The sequence below is a fragment of the Eulemur rufifrons genome, chromosome 19 (assembly GCF_041146395.1).
Source record: "Eulemur rufifrons isolate Redbay chromosome 19, OSU_ERuf_1, whole genome shotgun sequence".
In the NCBI taxonomy this organism is placed as follows: domain Eukaryota; kingdom Metazoa; phylum Chordata; class Mammalia; order Primates; family Lemuridae; genus Eulemur; species Eulemur rufifrons.
Window position 1 is genome coordinate 34,007,836 of NC_091001.1, and position 16,972 is coordinate 34,024,807.

General features: G+C 35.4%; 1 protein-coding gene across 4 annotated transcripts in view; it reads right to left on the reverse strand.

The window, feature by feature from the left end:
* RGPD4 (RANBP2 like and GRIP domain containing 4) overlaps window positions 1-16,972 on the reverse strand; it is a 61,995-nt gene that overhangs the window by 6,918 nt on the left and 38,105 nt on the right. For 2 of the 4 annotated variants that reach the window (XM_069494754.1, XM_069494752.1), the window contains exons 21-26: window positions 14,318-16,913; window positions 10,917-11,087; window positions 10,485-10,577; window positions 9,989-10,167; window positions 2,405-2,609; window positions 1,117-1,218 (exon numbers count right to left, since the gene is read on the reverse strand). In XM_069494754.1, the coding sequence (XP_069350855.1) occupies window positions 1,117-1,218; window positions 2,405-2,609; window positions 9,989-10,167; window positions 10,485-10,577; window positions 10,917-11,087; window positions 14,318-16,913 (3,346 nt within the window). Of the gene's footprint in view, window positions 1-1,116; window positions 1,219-2,404; window positions 2,632-9,986; window positions 10,168-10,484; window positions 10,578-10,916; window positions 11,088-13,308; window positions 13,387-14,317; window positions 16,914-16,972 lie in introns of all 4 variants that reach the window. The other 2 variants (XM_069494750.1, XM_069494751.1) reach the window with 2 other exon arrangements.

Sequence of the window (16,972 nt, forward strand, 5' to 3'; positions counted from 1 at the left end):
AAGAACAAAACAAAGTGAGAAGTGTAGTTTTACTCTTTTTAATGGATAATCTCATTAAGAATGACAAGTAGTGGTGAGGAGTGTCTGTGGGTAAGGCCTAGTAAGGCACGGCTCCCTTCTGAATTTGAGTCTTGCCTACTTCATAATTTAGAGTACGAAATTGATACAGTACTTTGAAAAGGTTACACTGAGTATCAATCAGCCTAACATATCAATTTTTATTTGGCATTTTTGGGTGAATAATTGTACCCACTGCATTGCTGAGTTTGCCGACATATTACCCTTTGATTTCAGACTATTTAATAAAGTAAAACAAAAATAAAAAAAACTGGACATCGGTGAAGCCATGAATTCCAACATAACATCATATGTGAAGGTAATTTCTAAACATTTTATGTGTTCCTATAGGTGGCAAGAGCTCGCAAAATAGTGTAAACACGTAAGTGGGAAGGACAGTATTCTAAACTGCATTAATCATTTAAGCGTCATAATAAAATTTATCCCACAAATCAAACATCTTGTACAAGAACAATTTAGGTGGTACTATAACCACAGATATGAAAGACATTACAAGAATAAGAAAATACAATGAATGGCCTTATGCTAATAAACTTGAAATAATCAAGGAAATGGATTACATTGTAGAAATGCTATCAAAATGGATTACAAATAGAAACAACGCTGAAAAAGACAGGAAAACAACTTAGCACAATAATTAGCACAACCCAATACTGAAATCCAAAGAAAATGCAAAATCTAAAGGAATAAAATCATCTTCTTAAAAAAATGTAAATTCACAAATCTTGAAATATCCACAAATCAAATCTAAAAGTACAGTCAAAAGAACAATGTTAATAATGTCAGGGTTATTCCAAGACTGGAAAATGGCTCTGCATTTCAGGATGGGGAGGACTATCAGCATGACTTACACTAAATTAAGAGAAAATTTTTATGATTATATTAGTAAATGTCAAAAATAAAGGGTAGACACCTTTTGTTATTAAAATGTTAAACAAACTAATCTCCCAACTTAGTTGCAACATTGTAACAAAGGACTGTTTTTTTCACTTGTGCTTTATTCTATAACATGATCATTAAAATCTCTCCTGATCTTACCTTTAGAACCAAAAGCAAAATCCCCAGAATTACTGGAAGCCAAGTCTGCAAATGACGGCCCTGTGCTACTTCCAAATCCAAATGAAACTGTTTTGCTTTCCACTGGCAAAAGGAAAAGAACAATTTAATATTTCATTTAATGTATACTGAACATCAAAGCTCTACTCAGGTCTCAGAAAGAATAGTAGGACCTTCTTAAGTAAGTTACAAAATACATCCAATTGTGAGCTTTTCAACATTATTAATTTTACAGGTACTATTCCCAAAGGACAGTACCATACTGCACCAAAAGCATGCCAAAAATTGTTTCTTAAAAATGAGATATAGATCTATTTATATTAAGCCAGATACAGAACTCTACTGTTTCTGCTTTGTAGAGTCTTCTATACACTAAAACAAGCATTCAGCCAAAGGCAGAGTTTTAGGAAACATCTGTATAAAAATTTCGTGTTCTGTATTATAAGTAAGCTCATAAAAAACAAACATCCCACTTACACTAGGTCATCAGGACTTTTGTGATCTTAATTCTGCCAACATGTAACTGCATGATCTCTGAAAGCCCTATGCCTTACTTTCCTCATTTGAAAAATGTACGGGGTTTTAGGTGTGAAGTTACCTTCCGCTTCTAGCATATTAAGATTCTGCAGTGTCTATATAAATGTAACATTTATAATGTTAAGACTACCTAAAAAAATTAGGTAATGTAGACAATGTACACATATAGAGCAATACAGACACTTCCCACTCACTCCCCAAAAAATTGAAATGGAAAGACAAAGGAGAAAGCAATACCACATATTAGTTATTGTAACTGAATACTTAATTTAGCAAGCTTTCAGGCTGGTAGAGAAAAAGACATTTAAGTTCTACAAAAAAATTTTATACCCCTATTGTAGTATTTCTGTAATTACCTCACATATAGTGAAAACATTTTAAATATGCCCAAACTGATAATATAATTCAAATATTGAAATGAAAACACTATCACAAAGGAAATTACCATGTAAGTAAACTACTGTATTATCTTTTATGCTCAGGCAGATAGGTCAGAGTCACAATGCTTTGTATTCCCTAATAATCACAACTCTAACAATAAAAACACGTTTATTATCTTTGTTGGCAAGGCAGTACGATTTTTCTGATTATTATTACTAATATCTTATGGCCCTTTAGACATCTCAAAATTTGTTTTAGAGGGAGTTTTTAGGATCTACCATTAAAAATCTATCTTCAAAAACGTAAGGTGCCCCTTATATAATGCATGATATAAACGTATGTCAAGTTTTACCTTGGCTTGTAGAATCTGCATCAATTTCCTTTCTAGTAGACAAATCTACAGGTTTCTCTGCAGTTCCAGAGGAAATAGATGGTGAACTAAGAGATTTGGTAATAGAATCGGGTTCTTCAGATTTACAGAAAAAAGGTGCTGTCGTTTCAGTCCCACCTGTACACACACTGTTGGCTGTGCTAGTTATTTCTTCACTCTGAGATTTCTGAAAAGAGGAAGTAACAAAACACCATGCCATTAAATATTGATTTACAAAAAGGATCATATAACCTATTTCAAAAGAGACTGAGAAGTTGGACTTCTGGACATGATGAAATAAACACACTTTACCTATCTCTCTCCCAAAAGCTACAACTAGATGCCTGGACTGAAAAAAACATAGAACTATAAGAAGCTGCAGGGCCCAGCATGGTGGCTCACGCCTGTAATCCTAGCACTCTGAGGGGCCACGGCAAGAGGACTGCTTGAGGCCAGGAGTTTGAGACCAGCCTGAGCAAGACTGAGACCCCATCTCTACAAAAAAAAAAAAAAAAAAAAAAAGACAAGACAAGACAAGACAAGACAACGGGAGGTTGAGGCAGGAGGATCACTTGAGCCCAGTACTTTGAGGTTGCTGTGAGCTAGGCTGATGCTGTGGCATTCTAGCCCAGAAAACAGAGCAAAACTGTATACAAAAAAAAAAAAAAAAAAAAAGCGCCTCAGAATGATGGATAAAAGGAGGAGGAAGGAAGGTTAAGAATCTTAGGACCAGAGGGATAATTTGCTGGTGAGATCCTCATGGGTTTTATTCTGCCTTCCCTACATCCCAGCCTGTGTGTTAGAGCAGCCAAAAAAGCTGGAGCTGCAAAAGGCACAAATGTAAAAAGTTTCAAGAAAAGTGAGATCTGTTTGGCCAGCAAAGGGAGTTGTTACGATCATCTATGTGTTAGAACTATCCAAAAAAGACTTCTTAAAGTCATTATTAATAATGTTCCGAGAAGTATGGATACTCTTAAAACAAATGAAATGATAGGAGGTCTAAGCAAAACAATAGAAGGCATAAGAAAGAAAAAACTAAATGGGAATTTTACAAATTGAAAAATACAGTGAGAGTGAAATTTCACAGACTCCTTCATCTAACAGTAGAATACACATTCTTCACAAGCTCATATGGACATTTACCAAGGAGGACCACATTCTAGGCCATAAAACATACCTTCACAAATTTAAAGGAATAGAATTCAAACAAAGTACACTCTCAGACCACAATAGAATTAAACTTGCAATCATTAATAGAAATGGAGGGGGAAAAATCCCCAAATATTTGGAGATTAAACAACACACTTCAAATCAACACATGTCAAAAAAGAAGTCTCAAGAGAAATTAAAAATATTCTGAACTAAATAAAAATGAAAAAATACAACCTATCAAAATTTGTGAGATGCAATGAAAGCAAGGATAGGGGACATTTATAACACTACAAGCAATAATTAAAATGAAGATCTAAAATCAATATTCTGGCCAGGTGTGGTGACTCACACCTGTAATGCCAGCACTTTAGGAGGTCAAGGCAGGAGGACTGCTTGAGGCCAGGAGTTCAAGACCAGCCTGATCAACATAGCCAGACTCCATCTCTACAGAAAAAGTAAAATTTAGCCAGGCATGATGGTGTGAACCTATAGCCTGAGCTACTTGGGAGAGTAAGGTGGGAGGATCACTTGAGCCCAGGAGTTCAATATTATAGTGAGCTATAATTACACCACTGGACTCCAGCCGGGCAAGAACCCATCTCTTACCCTACTCCCCCCCAATTTTTTTAATTAATAAGAATTTGTAGCTAATATACTTAATAGTGAGATACTAGCTTTCTCACTAAGATCAAGAGCAGTGCAACACTCTTGGATGTCCACTATCACCATTTTTATTCAACATCATACCAGAAATTCTAACTAATGAAATAAGAAAGGAAATAAAAGGTATAAAGATTGGGAAAAAAAATAAAATTGTCTTTGTTCACTGAAAACATGAATGGCCTATGTAAAAAAAACTACGAAGAATGGGCAAAAAACACCTGAAACTAATAAGGGATTATAAAAAGGTTATGAAATACTAAGTAAATATACAAAAGTCAACTGCCTTTTTATAAACCAGAAATCAATAGAAATTTGAAATTAAAAACACAATACCATTTATATTAGCACCAAAAGCCAAACTACATAGGTATAAACCTAACAAAACATGAAAATATGTACACTTATGAAGAAAACTATAAAATTTTGATAAAAGAAAGAAAATATAAATAAATGGACAGATAGTCCATGTTCAACACTGTTAAAATGTCAACTCTTTTCAATTTGACCAACAGACTCAACACAATTCCAATCAAAGTCCCAGCAAGTTATTTTGCAGACACAAACTAATTCAAAAGTTTATACGGAAAGATGAAAGACACAAAATGGGCAAAATAATACTAAAGAACAATGTCAGAGATCTGACAGTATTAAACCACAAGACTTACTATAAAGCTACCATAATCAAGACGGTGTGGTATTGGTGAAAGAATAGGCAAATAGACGATGGAACGGAACAGAGGGCCCAGAAATAGAGTCACAGAAATAGAGTCAAGTGATCTTTGACAAAGGAGCAAAGACAATTCAACAATTTCTTTTCAACAAATGGTGTTGGAACAACTGGACATCCATGAACAAAAAAATAAATCCATACATAGACTTTACACCTTTCACTTTACAATGCATTAAAGACCTAAATGTAAAATGTAAAACTATAGAACTTCTAGAATACAATAAAGGAGAAAATCTGGATGACTTTAGGTTTAGTGATAATTTTTTAGTTAAAATACCAAAAGCATGATCCATGAAAGAAAAAATGTGCTAAGTTAGATTTCATTAAAAACTGCTGCTCTGTAAAAGACATTGTTAAGATAATGAAAAGACAATTTTTCCACAGATGGAGGGGATAGTTTTGGGATGATTCAAGAGCATTACATTTTTCATCCAGTCAAACCTCTCTGCTAATGATAATCTGTATTTGCAGCTGCTCCCCAGCTCCATCTCAGATCATCAGGCATTAGATTCTCATAAGGAGCCTGCAACCCAGATCCCTCACATGTGCAATTTACAGTAGAGTTCAGGCTCCTACGAGAATCTAATGCTGCCACTGGTCTGGCAGGAAGCAGTGCTCAGGCAATGATGCAAGCAATGGGGAGCAGCTGTAAACAGGGACGAGGCTTCACTAGCTCAGCTCTTGCTGTGCAGCATGGATCCTAACAGGCCAGGGACCAGTACCAGTACATGGCCCAGGGGTTGGGGACCATGGAAAAGGACTTGTATCCAAAATATACAAAGAACTGTGGAGGCTAGCAGATAGTGAAACATTTTTAAAGTATTGAAAGAAAGCTATCAACCCTGAATACCGTATCACCAAAAATAACCTTTGAGGAGTGAAGAAAAAATAAAGACATTCTCAGACAAAGAAATACTAAGAAAATTTGTCACCAGTAGACCTGCTTTAAAAGAAAAGCAAATGAAAGTTCTGTAGGCAGAAGGCCAAAGATAGCAGAGGGAATCCTAGAATGCTTGGAATAAAAAATTACAGAAATGGTGATTCTCTAAGTAAATAGACTGTTGTTTACTTTTTAGGTTTCTAAGAATATATGACTGTTGAAAGCAAAATGTGACTGATAGGATTTTTGATGGATGTAGCTGTAACACATGATAGTCACCATCCTAATGGAGTGTTAAAAATCTATATAGTTCTAATACTTCTATATTTTACTTGAAAAGGAAAAATAGTAATTCTAAATAGTTTCTTTAAAGTGCAGTGTGCATATTGTAATCTCTAGAGCAACCACTAAAAAAACTATATGAAGAAATAGTTAAAATTATAGGAAATTGTAAAAGAATTCTGAAAAACTATTTAAATAATTCAAAAGAAGGCAGGAAAGGGAAATCAGAGTAATGAAAAATAGAAGGGACATACACAAACTAAAAATAAAGTAATAAATCTGAATCAAAGAATGTCACTAATTGCATTAAATAAATATAAGTGGTCTGAACATCAATAAAAACAGATTATCTAATTAGATTTAGAAACCACTAACAAAATGCTGTCTACAAAAAAAAAGGATAAGTGAAAAGTGAAAATATTGAACATACGTATTCTACACAAATCCACACACTTGCATACAAAAAGAAGTCTCAGTGACTATATCAATTATCAAACAAAGCAGACTTCAGAAAAATTACAAGGGATAAAGAAGAACGATCATGATAAAAGGGTTGATTTACCACTCTTGCAATGGAAGAGTGAGGACCACTGTAAATAGGTTCCCCCATAAAAGCAGCAAAAACTCTTAACAAAGGTGATCAAAACTAACTTTTTCATCAACTTTGGAAATTAACCAAAGATTACAACAATCTGAGGAACGTTTGTTCAAACTGAGCTTCAGTTAAAAAAAAAAAAAAAAAGCTAGGTTTCTGGCAGTGACCTACCCTCACACCCCTCTGTGTCCCTTTCCCACCCTCAGCTATGTAGTAATTTTAAAAACAGTCAGACAACCATGCTAAAAAGATCAGTGGTTGCCAGGGATTAAGGGTGCGGGGAGGGGTAAAGAGGCAGAGCACAGGGGATTTCTTAAGCCAGTGAAACCATTATTCTGTAGGACACTATAATATTGTGTACATGACATTTATTCATCATATATCTGCCAAGGAGGTCCACAGAATGTACAACACCAAGACTGAACCCTAAAGTAAACTCTGAACTTTGGGTGATGATGCATGAATGCAGAATCACTGACTATAACAAATGTACCACTGTGGTGTAAGAAGTTGATAAGGGAGGCCGCGCCTACGTAGGGGCAGGGGATATATGAGCAATCTCTGTACCTTCCGCTCAATTTTGCTGTGAACCTAAAACTGCTTCAGCCCAGGAGTTTGAGGTTACAGTGAGCTATGATGACACCACTGTACTCTACCCAGGCTACAGAGCAAGACTCTGTCTCAAAAAAAGAAAGGGGGGGAGGGGAGCTAGAAAATAAAGAGTGAAGTGAATTCAAAGCAAGCGAAAGGAAGGAAATAAGAGACTACAGCAGAAATAGATGAGATAGAGGATGGAAAATTAACAGAAAAATTAACAAAACCAAGAGAACACAAAGTACAAGCAGCAAAAAGTAACAGACAAATCCATAATTTTGCTTGATAACACATCTCTCAGTAAGAACTAGCAGACAAAAAATTAGCAAGGATATATTAGATCTGAACAATATAGTATCGACTAATTTGACCTAATCTAATATTTATAAAACACTACTCATGCAAAAACAGCAAACTACACATTCTTCTTAGTGCACATGAAATATTCACCAAGATAGGCTTCACTAAATTTATAAGAATTGAAATTATTCAAAATATTGTCATTTACCATAATGGAATTAAACTGGAAATCACTAACCGAATGATACTTGGAAAACCACCAAATATTTGGAAATGGCATATTACTATCTAATGCATAGATCAAAAAGAATACCTCAAGGAAAACAAGAAAGTATTCTAAATTGAATGAAAGAGAAAATACTACTTACTACAACTTGGAAAATACAATTAAACAGTACTTGGAGGGAAACTTACAGTATTACTTATATTAGAAATGAAGAATGGTCTTAAATCTGTAATTTAAGCTTCCACTTTAAGAAACTAGAAAAAAGCAAAATAAACCCAAGACAAGAAGGAAACAATAAAAAGTAAAACTCAATTACATTCAACATGGGAAAAAATAGATTAAAACAAACAAACAAAAAACCCAATGAAGCCAAAATCTGTTTCTATTGAAAAATAGCATCAATGAAACTGATGAACCTCTAACAAGGTCAACCAAAAAATATCAGGAAGAGAAAATGGAATATTTCACTCCTGAACCAACAAACACATTAAAACCTTAATAAGGGATTACCAGGAACAACTCTACACACACAATTTGACACCACTTCCTTAAAAGACTCAAATTACTAAAACTCACTCAAGAATAAGGTGATTACCTGGATAATTCAAACAGTCCTCCAACTATTATAGTCCTCTATTTATTATATTTTAAAAATCTTGTTAAGTGTGGTGGCTCACGCCTGTAATCCTAGCACTTTGGGAGGCCAAGGTGGGAGGATCACTTGAGGCTGGGAGTTCAAGAGCAGCCTGAGTAATATAGTGAGAACCCATCTATACAAAAAAATAGAAAAATTAGCTAGGCATGGTGGTGCACACTTGTAGTCCCAGCTACTAGGGATGCTGAGGCAGGAGGATCACTTGAGCCCAGAAGTTTGAGGTTACAGGGAGCTATGATGATGTCACTGCACTCTACCCTAAGCAATAAAGTGAGACCCTGTCAAGAAAAGAAAGAAAAGAAAAGGAAAGAAAACAAAGGAAGAAAGAAGGAAAGGAAAGAAAAGAAAGAGAGAGAGAGAAGTAAGGGAAAGAAAGGAGGGAAGAAGAAAGGGAAGGGAAAAAGGAAGGAAGGAAGAGGAGAAGGGAAAGGAGGGAAGAGAAGGAAGGGGAAGAAGGGAAGGAAGAAACAAACTTAAGAAAATTCCAGATGCAGATGGTTTCATTGGTGAAAACTACCAAACATTTAAAGGAGAAACTGCACCAATTCAACATACTCTATTCCAGAAAACAGCAGTTCAGGAAATACTTCCCATTTCATTTTATGATACCAGAACTTTTTTTTTTTTTCTCCAATGAGACAAGGTTTCACACTATGTTGCCCGGGCTGCAGTGCAGTGGCTATTCACAGGTGCAATCACAGCATGCTGCAGCCTAACTTAAGCGATCCTCCTGCCTCAGCCTCCTAAGTAGCTGGGACTACAGACATAGGCCCCCATGGCCAAGCCCAGCCAGCATTGCTCTTATATGTGAGCCAAAGACAATACCAGAAAAGAAAACTACTGATCAATAATCCCTGATGAATATAAATCCAAAAATCTGTAACAAAATTTATGCCAATTGAATTCTATCATATATAAAAATTACAATATACCATGACCAAGTGAGGTTTATCCCAGGAATGCAAAATTAGTTTTCTGAACATTTGAAAAATCAATGTCATTCACAGATTTAATAAAAAAGAACCACATGATCACATCAATAGAGTAAAAAAAATTGACAAACTTCAACATTCACTTAAGGTAAAAATTCTCAACAACTTTGGGTGACAACGATATATCAGTGTAGGTTTATCAATTGTAACAAATATATAATCTTATCTTCTCATAGAAATTTTATAATTAGCTTGTTTATATCCACAAAGAATCCTGGTAGGATTTTGATTGGTAATATGTTAAATCTATAGATCAATTTTGAGAAAACTGGAATTCTATTTTGAATGTTCCAATCCATTAACAGTATGCGTCTTCATTTACTTGGATTTTTCTTTACTTCATCAGTGTTTTGTAGTTTTCAGCATATAGATCATATGCATATTGTATAGAACAAAATTCCTCCTGCCCTGGCCATAGCTAACTGGTAAACCCCTAAATCCACGACCCATTATCACCATGTGTTAAGAACCAAAAGGAAAATGACATTCTTACTTACTTGAGCTTCCTGAACTTTTTGAAGCTCTGATTGAAAGTCTTCCCCATTTCCAGTGTCTTCATCAGTATCACTGCAGACTCCACAGAAAAATGTAGGTGGAAGTTTTAATGTATCTGCTTTTGCCTTCTCCTCAACCGTTGGTTTCTTTTCCCAAACAATAACACAATCCTTCTCATTATCTGAAAAGTCCATAAAATACAAGCAAAAGAAAAGATAAAATTAGATGAAGTCCAACTGTTCTACAACAATGGTCATCATCGGTGGTCCTCAATGTAATCTACAGACCCAGGTAACAAGACCTGTTAATGCTAATGAAGATTAAAAACCACCAGGAGAACCATGTTTTTCACCTAATATTAGTTTTAAGTATTTTAAATCACCACAGGCATATTACATAAGTAAAACTGATAATTACAGAACTGATCAGACTAGGTTATTTCTTTTAAATAGAAAATCTGATAAAAGCATTATAAACAGTCATTTAAATTTAACATACCGGCTAGATTTTCTTCCAATGGCCAACATTTTTCTGAGTCATCCAGATATAGTTTTCCATTAAGTTTCTTGACAGCTGTTTCGAAATCTTCATCTTAAAGTACAATTGAGTAAAAGAATTTCCAGTAAGTTTCAGGGGTTTCCTAGTCAAAAACTTAGGGATTATCTCCAGCCTCACTCTTTCCCTCACTCTCAACATACAAATAGCAGCCAATTTTGCCAATTGCATATTCTTAATATCTCTCCTACTATTAGAGCTTTAGCTTGGCTTCTCTTCTTCTTTGAGTTGTGCTACTATCATTTTATTAATAGCTCACTGTCCAATTTCCTTGTCCCCTGACCCAATTCTCACCACTGCTCAATTACTTAAGCTATACTCTCAATTACTAAGATTAGCAGGAACAGAGTGTTTTTAAAATAACAAAACATTTACCATCCTCCTCTTCTTCACTAACATAATCTGGTCTATTCTTATAGCAGAAGAAAGTTGAAGGAAGTTTAAGTTTGGTTGCAAGGGCTTTTTGCTCAGCAGTTGGAGTTAGTTCATACACGATGAGAACTTCGTCATCTGAGGGAGGATCTTCAGGTTTTTCCTTCTCTTTTGCTATATAACACAAGTCAAAAAATTTTATAAAAACAGGGTATTAAGTATTGTCAACATCAATAACTGAAAATAAAAACCACAGGGCTTATCTATAGGTTAAAACAGCATACTGATATAAAACACACATACTTTGATGCAGACAGAGCTCTATGACAATGATGAATTAGAATTAACATCCTGATTTAGTGTAATACCAAAAACGCTTAGTGAACATAGAATCTATTTAAAACCAAAAAAACCTTTGTTTCTTTATGAGTCATTGAAAAGAATTACTAATTTCTATAATTTAAAAAGGCATTTAGAAAATGTTGCCATAATCATATATCATACTAAACAATCATTTATAAAAATATCCATGCATTTGCAAATGAAAAAAATCTTAAAGAAAACATAAGCAAAGATTAGTATACATATGAAACTAATCCAAAGCTAACCTTGATTAGTTTCTATATAAGGAAAGTTACAATTGCCAAGGATGACAGGTGATTAGAGTTACATTCAGTTTTGCATATTTCCAAGCATGACACTAGATAAAATTAAATAAAAACTGCTATCCTATAGCTAAGTAGTACTGTATAATCTAAGACAATTTCTGTAACTTAAAAACACTCTGGCTCAAGCCCCTGCCAATGAAAAGGGCAAAAAATAAGAGGGAGAAAGGAATTCTATATGCAATCTGTTATGGTCTAGAAAGAATCTCTGGCTAAAGGAACTGATAAAGTAAGCCAGTCATGAAGCAGGCCATGCACCAACTAGTGCTAGGGAAAAATTCTCTAGAGCTTCGCTGTCCAATATAATAGCCTAACAACATGTGGCTATTAAACCCTTGAAAGGTAGCTAGTCCAAATTAAGTGCTATGAGTGTAAATATACAGAATGGATTTTGGAGACTTGGCATTAAAAAACGTAAATGATCTTATTTATTTTTTATACTGATTAGAAGTTAAAATGATATTTTGGATATAATGAGTTAAAATCAAATATATTATTAAAATTAATTGTTTCCCTTTTTTTAAACCTGTTTATTTTTTTTAAATATGGCTATTAGAAAATGTTAAATTACATTCATATTTTATTTCTACTGAATGAAATAACTCTACAGAGAACCACAGCCCTTCCTTTTACAATGTTAAACTTGCCCCTCTCCTTCATTATAAATAAAAACTTAGTTCCTAGACAGGGACAATAAAAGTACACTATAAGATACAAATTCTTGTTCCAGTTCTTTTATTACCTGGTAAAGATACTGTAGGTAAATCAGATAGCCTCTCAGGGCCTGTTTCCTCATGTCTAAAGTCTTCATTTCTAAAGTCCTTCAAGAGTATGACATTATCAGATTTAAAACAGAATAAGGCTCTCTGTCCTGCAGTAGTATATTGGTAAATCTGCTCTTAGACCAGGTATTCTTAACCTAGACCCACAGAGACTGTGTGCAAGTATGCATCTACTTTTTTACAAAGTCCACGCTTTTCATGTAATTTCTCAAAGACTGCACCTTTAAAAGATTTCTTTACAAACTGCCTTAGCTAGTAATATAACTGGTATACTTTAAAACCAACAACTGCAGAAATCAAGGACTATTACTTCATCACTGTACTTGTCTGGCATGCTCCAGATGGGTTATTGGACAAAAATGTTGAGCTTTCATTTCCTAACCTTGCTCTTGAAGGTCTTCAACAGATTCCACTTTCTATTGTTCTACTCTAGTAGCAACACTTCTACAAATGATCTATGCTACATATATAACATATGAGTTATAGAATGGTGCCTGTTAAAAATGGGGTCCACTTTCAAATATAACATTTTTCTAAACCATGTACAAAAGGATAGCCCTAAAGGGACATTCTATTCCATACTGTTTACACACTGCTGCCATCACGTTTCAATACCGGTAGACATTAGTGGCTAAAGATAAATGTTAGAGGAAACATAGGTCTTCGTTAAGCAGAACTGAAATAACAGAGCAATGAAGTACAACACAGCAAAAAATAACAATGTTTAACAGTGAGAAAACATGACACCCAAGTACATTAAAAGAAAAAAAAAGGCAGTAAAGGGTGTCATGCCACCAGTCAAAAAGTACTTTTGCTTAAACTGGCATTCTTTAACATGCATGTTGTAGTGTTAAGTACTTTAATTCCATAAAGCCAGTTACTTTGCTAAGGACTAACAGCTGCTAAAAACTGCTATCATCTCATACTGAGAATGCGCTAATTCTATACCTTTGCTCTCAAGCTGTGAGGAAGGGGTGCTGGTCCAAAAGGCCATGGGATTAGATTTAAAAAGGCTAAAATTAAATCCTAGAAAATAAAGAATATTTTATTTTTGAACATGTTGGGACAAGATGAATATGATTTTAAAATATAAAAAGCTAGAGTCCCTCAATTTACATCAAACTGGTTGTCTTACATACTCATTTACCCTGGTTTTATTCTTTGCTCACTTAATAAATGGTGGCACAACTAACACATAAAATGTGAACATCTCAATACCATGTTGAGTGGTAAGAAAAAACAATAAGGCCAGGCGCGGTGGCTCATGCCTGTAATCCTAGCACTCTGGGAGGCCAAAGCAGGAGGATCGCTCGAGGTCAGGAGTTCAAGACCAGCATGAGCAAGAGCAAGACCCCGTCTCTATTAAAAATAGAAAGAAATGATTTGGACAGCTAAAAAAAAAAAAAAATATATATATATATATATATAAATTAGCCAGGCATGGTGGCGCAAGTCTATAGTCCCAGGTACTCGGGAGGATGAGGCAGGATTGCTTAACCCCAGGAGTTTGAGGTTGCTGTGAGCTAGGCTGATGCCACGGCACTCTAGCCCAGGCAACAGAGCAAGACTGTGTCTCAAAAAAAAAAAAAAAGAAAGAAAGAAAAAATAACAAATTAAAAACTGAAAATGAATATAAAAAAGATTTGCATTAATGTTCATGATTCAAATACATGAGTCCTTATTCTATATCGAGTTCCTTTGCTCTGTCCTAGCATGATATAAATATCTTCCAATGAAATCTCTTTAATGACTTAAAATCTCCTGCCATTTGAATATCCACGGTGAACTTATTTAGGTAGATAAAAATGTGCTTGACTATTTTTTGGGTGTTTACAAAGTAAAGCTTATGACCCAAATTTGACTACAACATTGGCATCCTACAGAATCTGCATCAAGATAAACATTAAAAGGAAAAACACAAAGAAAAACTGTTCTTAACTCTGGACTAAGCACTTACCCTTTTCTGGTGTTTTAAACGTGTAATTAACGGAGGACTCTTCCTTTGGAAAGGAAGCAAAGAGATTTTTCACTTTGCCATCAGAAGATTGTTTGGTATTAGTTTTCTTTGACAGCTCACATTCGTTAGGTTCCACTTTTCTTTCAGATCCACTCTGCACTACTGAACTAGTTTCACTATTGTTATTTTTCAAAGGTGCATTAAAACTAAATCCAAACAGAGACCCAGTGGCTGAACTGTTGCCAAATGCAAATGGTTTTGATTTTTCACTACTAAAAATGCTTTTAACAGACTCTGAACCAAATACAAACTTTGGAGGAGAAACCACTGCTTTTGTTGTTTCAGATGTGCTAGAAACTTCTCCAACTTCTGAAGTTGCATCTGTTACACTGTCACCCTGAATTAAATCTGTTCTCTCTCTTGTGGTTTCTTCTAGTACAGCTACAGCAATTTTGCCACATGGTGACTCTCTGGGAGTGCTTGAACGAGAAACATGAGGTGTTATCAAAGAATCTTTTTCTTGGGCTGTTTTTGCTTCATCAAAAATTTTCTTAAAGGAGTCTGCAACATCCTGCAGTTTAAAACGGACAGCTAAATGTTCTATTTTTCTTTCTCCATCTGCAAAATCACATGCAGTCCACACCCACACTCTTTCTGTCCCTTTCATATTTTGCAAAGTCATGTCTGGCGTTATTCTGTGGTTGGCACAAAGTTTTAGTACCTGATCCCTTCTCATTACTATACGAACTTGCTTGTTATCATAATTCTGTAAAATCTTTATATCGCCGATGCCCCTTTCTTTCCATTGACCAACATCTTTATCATATCTGTAGAGTTTTGCCCTGTGACTAAAAACAACTTGTTCATTTTCCTCACCACTCGATACTTCAACTAGATCAGGTAAAGGCACAACAGGTTCAAAGTACTGTCCATCTCTCTCTTCTTCTTGAGTAACATCAGATTCTTCATCAGTGCCAACTGAAGTTCCACTCTGATTCAACTTGGCAGGAGACTTAGATGGACTCAAAGCAGATTTAAAACTGAAATTAAATCCTGTTGTTGACTCACCAAAGCGGAAAAGATTTTTTCTCACGGGGCTGCTTGCCAATGGAGAAGCATGTACTGAGCTGCTACTGACACTATCATCCAAAGCATCTTCCCTTAAATCATAGTTATCCCATTCTAATGAGGGCCCAGTGCTTTCAGGATTTGGCTTGACTGTTGCGTCTGAAGCACTGGCAGCACCTGTACCTAAACTTTTATTCTCTTCATCAGTAACTTTTGTTTGATCATTTGTCAAAAATGTTTTGAAATCTTTCAGTCCACTCTTCATTTCTTCAGCTCTCTGTATTAACTTGGCAGCTCTGCCAGTATCTACAAGTTTATGAGGAGTCTGAAGTGGTATATCTAATAGAAGTCGCTGGCACTCCTCAAATTTCTGCTTGAATTCTTCAGCCAGCTCTGGTGTTTTAAATTTTGCTGCCAACTGCTCTAGTTTAGCATCACCATCAGAGAAATCACTGGCTAACCACATCCATGCTCTGTCTGATCCAGAGAGAGGTTTCAGGTTCATTGTAGTTGTTATCCAATGATTAGCACACACTTTTAGCACTTGTTCTCTTCGCATCAGCATTCGTAGTTTGCCATTGACCTCATTTTTGAGAATTTTTAAGTTCCCCAAACCCCTTTCTTTCCACTGACTTATCTCAGCATCAAATCTAAATAATTTTACCCGCTGTGAATACAGAACCTTTTCATCTTCTTCTCCTGTTACAAGTTCCACTTTTTCAGGCATTTGAACTACTGGTTCAAAATGAATGTCATCACTGTCCTCAGTTTTATAGGCATCATCATCTTTCTCAAGGTCAGCAGAAGTGCTGGCTTTATCAGCCACTTTACCACTCTGTGATGAGAATAATTTTTCTCCAGCACCTGAAAATCCCTTGAAATTAGGGTCTTTTTTGCCAAATTGAAATCCTTCTCCTGAAGTTGATTTTGCAAGATCTGCAAAGGTAAAAGTGCTACCTGTTTGACCAAAAATCACACCACCACCATTCTTTTGGCTACTAACATCCTGAGCCAGGAAACCAGTGTCATTTTCAAGGTGCTTTTCACTCTTCTTCTCTTGATTTCCTGGTTCCTGAATGCCAAATTTATATCCATCAGCAGACATAGAACTGGAAAAAGTAAACCCTTCTTTTGTTGACTTGGATTCTGTATTAGAAGAACCCTGAAATGTAAATGAAGGTATATTTACTTGATCCACATGCCCAAATTTAAATCCTTGCTCTCTGTTGCCAAATTTAACATCTTTTTCTGAAAAGTTACTTTTAAATTCTGTTCCCACCTGACTTCCTGAAGAGTCATTTAACTTTGTTTTTGAGCCCAATGTAAAAGCTGAAGGAACTTCTGCAACAGGTTTATGAGTTGGTTTGGAGGAATCACAAGCCACACATTTTAAAGACGAACTCTCATTTTGTACAAAGCAAACACCACAATCCCACTGCCCTTCCTTTTTGGTGAACACTCCTTCAAACCCACTCTTTGGAGCCTTGCTTGTCTCTGAGGAGGCAGGTGCTGAAATCGCTGAAGCAGGCTGACTCTGTTTACTTCGATTCTGACAAGCAATACATTTGGTGGCACTGGCTTCATTTC